The sequence below is a fragment of the Platichthys flesus genome, chromosome 2, assembly GCF_949316205.1.
Source record: "Platichthys flesus chromosome 2, fPlaFle2.1, whole genome shotgun sequence".
NCBI classification, from domain to species: Eukaryota; Metazoa; Chordata; class Actinopteri; order Pleuronectiformes; family Pleuronectidae; genus Platichthys; species Platichthys flesus.
Window position 1 is genome coordinate 13,640,976 of NC_084946.1, and position 11,994 is coordinate 13,652,969.

An 11,994-nucleotide genomic window follows, 5' to 3' on the forward strand; every position below is an offset into this window, starting at 1 on the left:
TTTTGGATGAACATGAGACTTTGTTCAATATTTCTGCCTTTACATACCACAATGCATTGTTTTGTCTTCATTGTTCTGCACTGTGGGGAGCTGTTAATTTGATGCATATCAGCAGAACAATATGAGCGCCGGTGTGGGTGTGTGTGCATCATCAACGCATAGAGGGGATTGGAGAGCGAAGAAGCACAGGGGCCCACACAGAGCATTAAACAGCTTCATAAAGTTATTTACAGCTCAGTCCATCAATAAACGACAGGTGCAACATCCTCACAAACAAACCCATTAGCTTTCCTCCTGCTGGAACAATATCCTCTTCACAAATCAGCTGCTCTCTCTCTGTCTCTAGGTCTCTCTGTCTCTGTCTCTCTGTCTCCCTGTCTCTCTGTCTCCCTGTCTCTCTGTCTCTCTGTCTCTCTGTCTCTCTGTCTCCCTGTCTCTCTTTCTCTCTGTATAATGCCGCACATACACACACACTCAACTCTAACATGATGTGAAGTTCTCTGTGAATATATCTCACAATTACAAATGAGATTTCTTTGATGAATTTAAATGATTCTGTAGACAATTGTGAAAAGATAAACATTTTTATAATAATACAAGTAAAAGTACACAGTGGTATTATGGCACAAATAAATATCACTTTAAAATTGAACACTATTATGTTTTATGTTTTAACACACCACTAGACACGACGAGCAATGCACATTTGTGCATGATTCTTATGTCCATTCAATCAAAAATACAATCAATGATCCACTTAACTGAATATGGAGGCACTGCAGTGATCAGAATTTGGGCTCAAATTAGTTTTTTTATGTGTATGTCACATGTTTTCCAAATTGTTTTAATTTTGAAAAGCTCAGGCCCATGGTATATCAGTATAATAATGTCCCCTGGTAGTGTTGAATATAATATTTTGCTGGATTATTTTTAGCCCTGTGAGTTGGTTGATGGTTGTGTCAGACGATCACATGTCCACCACTTCAGACCAGACTGACATACAACTATCAGATCAGTAACCATGAAATAGTTTGAATATATGTATCGCCCTTAGAGTATAAAGCCCGATGATTCTAGTGATAAACTGACTTTTCCTCCAGCTGAACGGCTCCTATTTCTGGATCTGAAGGGAATTGTCTGGTGAAATATTTCAAATCAATTTGTGCAAAATGTCCCTGCCCGAAATAAAACAAAGAAACAATAATCTGTCAATCCTGATATGTTATCAACAATATATATTCTGAAATCTAAATACAATTTGGGGCCATTTTGTCACGAGAAAGTGTGAATATTTAATTTTACTGTTTAGCTCCAATTCTTTGAGAACCACCTGTTGACTCCAGGTGTATTGCAGCCAAATTCAGTACAGAACTTTTAAACTAGCAAGGCTGTCGACGCTTAGTATTGTAACTGAGCAATTTGATTTCAGCATTTTAATGTTGGAGTTGGTCATTTCATTTACTTGATGTACTGTTGAATTATGAAAACACAGTACGTCATACTTTATAAGCACATTATTGGTTTATCCTGCAGAGTAACTAGTAAGTCAATGTGTCATGTATAACATAAGATATTCAAGTAAAGTCAAGAATCTTTAATCATGATATAATACTTAAATTTAGATTATTGAGTAATATGAACATTTCTCGATGATACAGCAAACATTTCACATGCTCTCATGTAGTTCCTGTGCATTCGGAGAGTCTGCAGAAGCAAAGTGTAAAACATGTAGCTCAGCATGTTTGTGCAACAAATCACCTTGACAAGTGAGCCACATATTACTGGTCAGAACATGGTGTCCCAATCGGCAGGGTGTAACACTACACTTTGTTCCTGAATGCTGAGTCTTCCATGTTGGGGCACTGTTTAAAAGTTAAGGGGCCAATGGCTGATCCAGATGGTCACTTTCCACTTTGGGAAAAAGATGGTGACAAGGAACACAGCAAGTTCAAACATGAGATACATAGGGGTGACAAGTCATAGAAAAAAAGCAAATGTCATCCGTTTTTAGCCTCACAGGCCTCTATAAGCACACTACTGCTCCTCAGCATATTGATTCCTATCGGCCCCTTTACCAGCCCTATTAACACAATGACAATATTTGACAACCCAGCAAACAAACTTCAGTGACACTGCATTTTTTACATGGGTTTTTAAATATACAATCTCTACAATTTCTGGTAAGTACTCTTCTCAATAGTTAAGATTTTGAAAAGAGTGATTTTGAAATGATCCTTAAACCATCTTTACGTTAGATCCTAGTGGTAAAAAATTGGTCAACTGGACTTGGTTAAGTTCAACTCAACCAGGAAGAAAAGTTAACGTGAACTCCAGTTCTGTGATGGAACGTGGACTCATCGAAATAGAAGTCAGGCATGTATAGTCACCACTGTGATGGCCATACTCTTACTTTCCACCACGCCACCCAAAGGACCAACGACAGAAGGTTGGAGCTGGACATAAACACCTTGAAGTGCTGAGTTGTGTAATGTGAACATATTTCCAAGGGACACTGAAGTCGGATCAAAATCTCCCCTAGATGTTCAGTTTTACGTCACCCACAGGCATTCAGGCACCCCTCGTGCTTTCTGTGTAGGCATCGACACAGATTTTCCCTTTAATTTCCCAGCTATCTTTATCATTACTGGGTTGGAATTTTGTATCTAATTAAAAACAGTTTTATTAACAACAAAAGGAACTCTCTGAATTGTCATATCCTCCTTATGAAACTCTCTTCGTCTGCCATTCCCATTACAGCTGACTTTTGGCGGCATGCTTGCCATTTTCTACCATAATGAACACCTCAATGCAAGCTAGCTTTCATATTGCCTCCTCCTCTTTTCTCCCCTTGTCCCTTTTTTCCATTCTGTCTGCCAACCCCAAAATCCAGATGACCGCCATGTGGTGTACAGTGGGATCAGGTGTCGAGCGGCTGAATGCAGCCAGTGCTGCAGTCTGTGGCTGAGAGCGCGACGGTGTTGGCTTCCTCTGGTCGGGGATGTTGCCAATGTTAGCGCCATGTGCGGCAGGACAACACAGACCTGGTGAAGAGGAGATGAAGGAACACTTTTGGTCACTTTACATCACATTGATATGTAACAGGCTGCAGCACAGTCAAATAGACTTTCTTTTCTTCAAGTACCAGCTGAGATGAAAATGTAAATGTCTGTATCACCATAGACTGTAGGTAAAGATTCCTCCAACTATCCAGGAGTGAGGCTAAAATAAAACACATGAACATACATCATAGGATAAGAACCACGTAAAATAACAGAAACCGTATTGATGCAATGCGTTTTGACTTTTTAGTTCAGACGATATCTCCCATGCATTAACATGGAGGAGGTGGGTTTTATGACCAGATGACGATCGAGACTCTTTGGCTTCACTTTTGCGGAGCTTCCATGTCTTCCATGGTGGCACGGCAGCAAAGGGTCAAAGGTCAGTCACTGAAGTTACGGAGATTCCCATGGACACAATGACACATTGGCATTGATCTCACATAAACTGTCCTGCTGTTGTCAACATATAAATCAAATCCGAAACTGAAATGGCTCCAACAATTGCCAAATATACTCCTGTTTGCGTAACTTTTGTTTGAGACCACTCTGCGGTTTCATGACATGTGTTTAGTTTTAAAACATCAGTAGAACAGAGTGGGTCTGTGGAGGATGAGGAAGCCCAAAAGTATGACTGGATAAATTAACAGACCGTTGGTTTTGCGTCTCTGCGTAGAATAAGTTGATGATTTAAAAAAATACACAGTATTATGAAATGTTCAAAATGTTTATATTTTGTCACCTATAATATCTTTTGACCTAAAAAAAGGAAAAATGGCAAAGCAAGGACTAAAACAGAAGAAAAAAAAATGTATATAATAGAAATGAAACTCAAACAAATACGGAGGAACTGACTATTATATCTTTAACAAATGAAACCATACAAAACTAAAGATGAAGACAATGTGACTTGGGACTAAAAGGAAATCCCTCTATTTCCAAACATTAGAATGAAGTCAATGGTTTGTTTTTAGACACATTTATTATCAAATATTCTCTGTCTCTGAATTCTTTTGAACAATTTTACAAAAGCCCTGGCAGTATATATATATATATATATATATATTTATATTTCGTACAGGTCCACACACATGTTCCAAACAAACCTCACACAGTAGGCTGAAAGATGCATCCTTCTTACTATCTGAACAATGTGAATGAAGTGCCCGTAGCTGCTCGTCTCATCACATTTCACTGTGATCACATAAGATACTGCATTTCTTTAGTTTATTTTGATGGAAAATGTAAAAAATAAATCCAACATATAAAAAACCAATACGATTCAGAAGAGTGTGGAAGACAGCAGAGGTGAGGAAACATATGAAAGATGAAGTGTCTGTGTGTAACAACTGTAAGGATGAGTTCAGGTCCAACATAAGATCTCTGTGGATGCTTCAAACATTGTGGGGTTTTTCCTTGTATACTCTAGCTGTGTCATTTAATCTAAACATCGATGGCTCAAGTTAAAACTTTTAATTCTTGAAGATCCATAACCACCATTCATCACTTCATGCTCATCCAGTTTATCAGTGGGCAGTGATATTCAAGTATTGTAAGCTCTCTCAAACTGTACATTGATACTCAAATATTAATCTGACATAGACCTGAAATCATACTCATCATAGAGGAGATCAGATGGTGACATACTTTATTCATGTCTGTAACTTGTGCAGCTGCCTGTATGTAATGCTTGGAATGAAAATGCACTTAGTGTCGCTCAATGCGGTTTCGTGGACTGAGGGTTTTAAAAGGCACTTTTCAATGAACAAGTCCATTTTTGTTCTTGTTACCACAGGGAATTTCTGCCTAACAGGGTCTCCGCCAGCACCAGCCTTTACAAGGTGTCACAAGATGGCAGCACAAGAGTTAAGGTGGAACACTGTGTGTAGCTAAAGGCAATAAGGTTTGTCGCTGATAGTATCAAAATAAGAGTAAACTTTGGTCCAAGACCTTCCACAGGAGCACGATTACGACTGAAACTGTGAGACATAGAAATGAGTAAACGAAGTAGGAGTCCACAGTTCTTGTGATTCTGTGATCTACCATCTCATATTCTTAATGGGGTCAGAAAGCTATTTCAAAAACATGCTTTTTAAGAAATTAGTGTGTTTCTGAGTATGTAACACTGCATTGCATCCCCCCAAATACACATGTCTTTTTTTCAGCTGCATAGCAACATTCACACAGAAAGCACAGCAATAAAGTCATTTTATAAATGCACACAAAAATATATATAAACCCGGTCCTGAACGGTTATTACTTTTTCAGATGTTTCTTTGACAAAACTGAAATAAATGTCCATGTCCTTACACCGGTACCATTTCCCGTTTTAGACCTTGATGTTAGAAAAATAATGGTCTCTTGAACAGTGCCACACAGGTCAGTGTGACGATCGAAGGTTCACCAGTAGAGTTCAGTGATCAAACCTCAGCCTTCCTCCTCCCGTGTGTCTGCCATTTTTACAAATTAAACATTTGTGTTCATGAGTGTTTCAGAATGGCAGAGTATCCAGAAAGATCTTCTCCACAATAGGTGGAGGCGGGACCAAGTCTTCCAGTTTCAGGTAAAAGATGCGCTGCAGGCCTTGTGTGCACAGAGTCCTCAGTTCGGGGAGTTTGCCCAAAAGACGAGAGAGATAGTTGGGCTGGGTCCTGGTTGGTTCTGATCCGTTTCCGTTCACGTGTTCCCTTAAACAGGTGATGAGATGATTCTGGAAGTCCTCCACCCGTTTGGGCTCCTTGAGGCCATGGCGATCTGGGTGCGAAAGATGCTCATATAAGAAACACAGTCCTGGTTTTAAATATTGATATGCTGTGAAACTGACAACAAAGGCTCTCTCACCAGTGATGATAACCAGCGCCGCAAGACAGGAAAACAATGAGATGTCTAAGTTCATGCGGTGAAGGCTCTGGGAGAAATCCATGATGGAGTCGATCCAGTCACCGAAACTGTGAACACACTGCAGTCTGTGTAGGACGACGCCGTTGCAGAAGATTAACTTGCTCTTCTCTGGATTTGACCTGTGCAGTTTTCCAGCCATTAGTACGATCAAAGCATTGACAGTGAAAAAACTGTTGACATAATTTTTTTCTGAACCATAAGAAACCAACCTGTAGGCGAGTCGGAGGATGAAGAGCTCAACGAAGGCAGATTCCAGGAGCAGCTCCTGGTCCTCGGTGCAGAAGTCTGTGAATCCTGGGATGGTTTCAGCCCATTTTCTGATCACGTCCAAGGAGCCTGTGAGAAGGTCATAAAACTGCTGAATGTCCCCAGCGTCCTCCTTTTCTTTCAGGTCGTCCACTTGCTCCTGGTACTGCAGAGGGGCAGAAAGGAAGGGTCTGTGTTACTAAAGATGATTTTCAGTAAACTGTTTGCTGTGTTTATTTTGATCCTGCATAATGTAACCAGTCTGAGCTCTGGACAGGCTGTTGAGATTTACCTTGGAGTAGTCAAGCTTTCCAGTGGTTGGGTTTGAGTCTAAATGTGCTCTGACGAGACAGGAAATGATGTTGACACTGGGGGTCGTGGACGAAGCCTCGGACACAGTCTTGGGTTTAGAGGGCAGACGACCCCGGCGACCTTTAAGGCTGTCCGTGCGAACAACTTTAAGAGGAGAGGAACACCATCAGTACATGTTTGTGACTCTCTCACGGCCGTCGCTGCACCCCACCACATGAACAAACTACTGATGTATCAGTTTCCCTTTTTCTGCAGTTGACAGTGTCAGGCTCCGGTTCCATATGTCATGTGTCATTTCTAGCATTGGTTTCACGAGCTAAATCATCATCAGTCACTTCACTGAAAGCTTTAATAGAGTTTGAAAAGTCTTACCCTCTTTGACCATTCCCACCACGAGACATTTCTGGAAACGACAGAACTGGCAGCGGTTTCTCCTTCTCTTATCCACCAGACAGTCTTTATTAGCAAGGCACACGTACTTTGCATTCTTCTGTACAGTTCGCTGTTGAACATGGAAGAAAATTACATTATCCTTTCAGTTCATATTACTGCACGTATATGAAATTATACATTATTGGAGCACACCAATAAGTATGACTACTATCTTATGTCAAGTTAACAATTTTTTGAATTCAGTCAATGTCATTGGGGTCAAATGTATCTAAGGCAATACCAGCAGGTGCATTACTGGTAAATGGTTCATATGAATCTCCTATTTGACTGAATACCTCAGTAGTTTATTCTGACTTTAAATATCGACAACGTGAAAACCTAATAATATATCAGTGCAAATTCAATTTGTTCATATATACATAACATAAGAAAAATTTAAAATAAAAATACCATAAATTATTGAATTTTTATGGAATTGAGACTAAGATATGTCATATACATACGGATGTCACTGTTTCAAAACAATACTTTTATACCATTAAGTCTATGTTAAGGTAATATGAGCCCGGGTTAGGCCATTTATTTTCCTCAATAGTGGCTGGCATATTGAATTACATACCCAGTTGTACCATAGGATTAACCTGAAATTTGCAGTTCATCTGTTTACCTTGAAGAAACCTTTGCAGCCCTCACAGGTACGGACTCCATAGTGCTGACAGGAAGCATTGTCACCACAAACTGCACATTGGCCCTCACTGGATCCTGGGTTGTGGGTTTTAGGGGACACCAAGGCCCCCTCCACTATCCTGGGGCTCTCATGAGGTCTGTGCTCCAGGGACATGGGGCCACAATGAAGGGGAGAGACGTGCTGCTGGTGAGACAAGTAGAAGGGGTCGTCCTGGCTTGACTGAGCATCCTGGTGCTGCCCCAGAGGAGAGTGCTGCTCCGGTGCAGGGCTGAAGGTGAAGAAGGAGAGCTGCTGATTCATGGGAACCTTATCAGCCCCAGAGGAGGGGGGCGCCGAGGGGTAGGAGCCGAAAAAAGAGGAATCCCATGTAGGTGCAGACTGGTTCTGAAAGCCTGGTGTCGGGGGAGAGGCAGCCACATAAACTGGGCTGCCATAGTAGTCTGAGCCACAAGACGACAGTGTTTCGTCCAGGCAGCTGAACGCAAAGGAGCCTGGGTAACAGCCGTACACCTGGAGATCATCCAGCTTAAAGGCCTGGTTCGGCACCTGAGGGCTGGAGCTTTCAGTTACCATGACGTGATTGAATGACACGGTGGAGGCAGGAGGAGAGGTGGTAATCTTGCAGGAATAAGCATCAAACTCTCCCACATAGCCATTTCCCACCAAGGTGTTGATGCTGGGCAAGGAAGATGTAGACAGCTGGTCCTTTTGGCCACTGATGTCCATCACCAGTTTGGCACTGAGGTCAGGATTCAAGAACTCTGAGCTGAAATAGGTGTCATGGGGCAGGGATGCATACTGGGTTTGGACGCAGGGCATCGCTAGGAGAGAGAGCACAGCAACAATTACTATGGATGGAAATAAACCCTGATGCCTGCCTTTGTAAGATAAATATGGTATACTATCTAAGCAAATGTCTAATTAAAAAAAATATTTCATGTATGTAAATGCATTGTAAACAAAAACCTTACCAACAAATTAGCAACTGAAAATAAGCACTGTTGATATTGGCACTGACACTGACACTGAGACACTGGTTTAATCCTTCAGGTTTTAATTTTTAATCCTCCATCTACACCCACCCAAACAGTAGCCTACATTAGCACCTTGAGCATGCACAGTCACATTTCCCCAACATGCCATCTCTCTGGCTTCAGGGCCAACGAGTCCTCTACTGAAAATGGAGAGGGTGGTCCAGCTGAGGAATCCGATATTCCCAGATATAGTGTTACTGGCTGTTAATGCTCTGCAGCCTCCTTCAGTTGGGGGGCAACCCTCTCTCACAGGTACTATACCAGGGAGTGTTACGGATTGGGTTTCAGGGTGGGCTGTATGCCAGCTGAGATGGGGAGGGTGGCAAAGCCTGTCTATGTGTGTTATTGTTTGCGTGTGTGTGTGTGAGTGTGTGCATGTGTGTGTGTGTGTGTGTGTGTGTGTGTGTGCATGGTCGGGTAAATGGACATGTATCCACAAGTGGTAACTTCCTGACTATATAGGGGTTTTTTTTTCAGTACAAAATGTGCTCCGCGTCTCACGAGAACATTAGACTGATCCAAGAAAACTATTCAAACTAAACCAAACTGCTGAGTTATTTTTTTCTAAACTTACAATTAAGTTTGACTTACGAGGAGGTCACTCTACTCGAATGTCCGACATGTGTTTTATTTTCTAAATATACACCCTATTCCCTACGTCCTCTCAAATGGCAACAGTAACACGCCCCCTGCATGAAACACATAACAAGCAAAATCTTTGATATGTAAACACAGAGTGAGCTGTGAACTATTTACTTGAGAATGTCCAGTGGACAGCTGCTGCTCTAGCTTACGCTACAGTCAGTCATTTTCAGCTGTATAAAGTAGTCATGGTACAGTATCATCAGCAGTATAATTACTAGGAGGGGTCTTTTAATCAGTTAAACAAAGTATCCTTTATGAAACTGATTAACATTCACTAATTAATTAAACTCACTTATAACAAAACATACAAAGTCTTCACTACTATTTATCATAGAGCAAGAATGCTCCATCATCATTACATGACAGTTTCATTCAGTGCACATAAAACTACTATTCAGTTAGTGGTGATAATGGTCAGTTTTGAAAAAGTTATATGCTATTGTATGGTGACTTATAGTTTGTAATAGTTTGAATGACACTCAGTAATATCAACGGTGATAATCAGGAAATAATACGTTTCAACAAAGAATGAACAAAGGGTTTATTGCTTGGCTGCTGTTGTTAGTTTGAGTTGGTTGTACCAGGTGAAGTGTACATACCTGTATGTTCAAATATGATTTACAGCAGACTGTAGTAGCAGCAGTTTAAGACATAAAGTCGAGCAATACAGTCAAAGTGACATCAGCACTGACGTCGCCCCCCAGATGTAAACAAACAAACATCTGTCACTCACCTGATTCGTGTAAATATCCGGATGGTGAAGCTTCTCATTTATTCCAGCCTGCAGTGAGACAGATCCACACTCATCCACACACACTGACACACACACACTCTCTGGGTCACACCGATAAACTCCGAGCGCTTCACACACTCTTGTTTTATTTTGGCTGCGTCGACGGGAGGGCGGTTCCCTGCCCATATATGGTGAACGGGGCGGTGGAACTTTCCGGGACGCCGGCCAATCAGCGCCGCGATCCGCACCGACGTTCTTCCGTGTGACGCACGTACGGGATTCCATTGACGCAAGAGCCGGGGGGATCGTGCGTGCTAAATATAACCCGTCAACGACAGCGGCGCTCACGTGGGGCTATAACTGGATGGAACGAGCTAAGAATAGCCTGGATTGAGAGGTGCAGACGTGGTGAGAGTGGAAACCTACAGGTTGTGCACGGAGGGGAGGGGTCTTATCTCAGGAGGGCGCAGGAAACACCTGTAGGGTTCGTTCATATGACTTGTGTTTTCATACAGGGCCAGGAAACCCCCGAGAGCCTCCAGCACTGGTTCACTGGTAGTACAAAAAAAACTAAGAAACATCTTTAAGTTCGGAAGACATAAACCGGGGGGGTTTGAAAAGAAGGAATGAAATGCAGAGTTTGGGAGAAACAATCTCACACAAATATCTCAACACATATTTCCCTTGCATATTTGAACAACATAAGACCATTCAAGACATATTGTAATGAAACGTTGCAAACTCTAAGAAGCAAAATTTCTTTTGCAAGTATCTTTGCACTCGGATTCCAGATCCATCCTTCTACTTTATGTGTTTTTGTTTTGGAATTAATATATCGCCTCCTTCACGTTTTCTTATCATTCCCAACCACTCAGTCTTGTTAATATCATATTATATTATTTCATGTTTTGATTACAACATGCCTTTATTGTTACCTATATATTTTTACTTGAATGATAATAAAGAACAAACTTAAAGAAATGATCCGCATCTGCACTGTAAACAACCCACAGATAATTATTTTTTTTATTATACTCCCTAACACATTTCCAAATATGTAACTAGTGAAGTTAAATATTTGAAAAATATAATATCCTTTTTTCTCTTATGGCTCATCATCATCATTTCTTATCACTTGTTTGACACTGAACACTTTGACTCTCCATATTGATTTAACTCATGTCTTTACAGTTGCTAAAACACCCTTATCTCCAGCTCCATAACTAGCTGCTCTGGGGCTTTCCATCTCATCATATGAGCTTCATTAGCTTTTAAAACATTTTGCGACCATGTTGGATTTAAAGTGCAGATGAGATGTAGGTCATTCTGTAGGTCAATCTATTTTTAATATCCGCCGAACAAGTTTCATCACCCACTCACGTCATCTAAAAAAATCTTGAACCAAATCAAAACATGGAAATTTGAACATCTACATAAGTTGTTGTTTCCAAGGTCAATAACAAGTTAATTTTGAACCCAATGTGTTTGTATTATTTGCCTTTTATTATATCATTATTATAAACCAACAATAAATAGATAGAGACAAATATTTGACTTATAAACTTCAAAAGTAACATAAATTGATGCATACTTAATAATTGGTCATTAATATGATGATGGATCATACTTTTTATTTGTCAGACAAGGTGTCAGTTTTTGAATGGTGATGAATGAAGGTTCTGTTGTGTTAATTTCACGATAAAAGATCATTGTAGAAAATCAGTTTAGCGTCAGACTGTGTACTAACATGATCAGTCCTCAGCTGGAACAAAGATGTTTACTTTGACCTCCCGCGTATGAAAATTAGTGCAATTAACGTCTTTGACTTCAAGAGATGTGAAGTCGGACCCCACTTCATACTATCATTATGTCATCAGCATACAATTGTCACTATGCGTGTCGCGGCCTCAGCTGCAGACGTCCATTTGTCAACATCAGTTTAAGCATCACCTTATACCCCTCGTGACATAACTTCTCCACAAC

The 11,994-nt window shown here is 40.8% G+C and overlaps 1 protein-coding gene across 1 annotated transcript; it reads right to left on the reverse strand.

Annotated features, from left to right (window-relative positions):
* Positions 1-4,690: 4,690 nt before the first annotated feature.
* Positions 4,691-10,154, reverse strand: LOC133964736 (probable nuclear hormone receptor HR38). The gene is made up of 7 exons (XM_062398976.1): positions 10,012-10,154; positions 7,579-8,420; positions 6,891-7,020; positions 6,499-6,662; positions 6,170-6,372; positions 5,901-6,079; positions 4,691-5,813 (listed from the first exon to the last, which is right to left on the reverse strand). The coding sequence occupies exons 2-7, from the start codon at positions 8,416-8,418 to the stop codon at positions 5,551-5,553; spliced, it is 1,779 nt and encodes a 592-aa protein (XP_062254960.1). The 5' UTR covers positions 8,419-8,420; positions 10,012-10,154; the 3' UTR covers positions 4,691-5,550.
* Between the last annotated feature and the right edge of the window lie 1,840 nt (positions 10,155-11,994).

Coding starts and splice junctions, on each gene's coding strand:
- LOC133964736 (XM_062398976.1), bottom strand. CDS start 8,418: ATGCCCTGCGTCCAAACCCAGTATGCATCCCTGCCCCATGACACCTAT. Junction 7,021..7,578: donor GCTGCAAAGGTTTCTTCAAG/GTAAACAGATGA, acceptor CATGTTCAACAG/CGAACTGTACAGAAGAATGC. Junction 6,373..6,498: donor GAAAGCTTGACTACTCCAAG/GTAAATCTCAAC, acceptor GCCCCTCTGCAG/TACCAGGAGCAAGTGGACGA.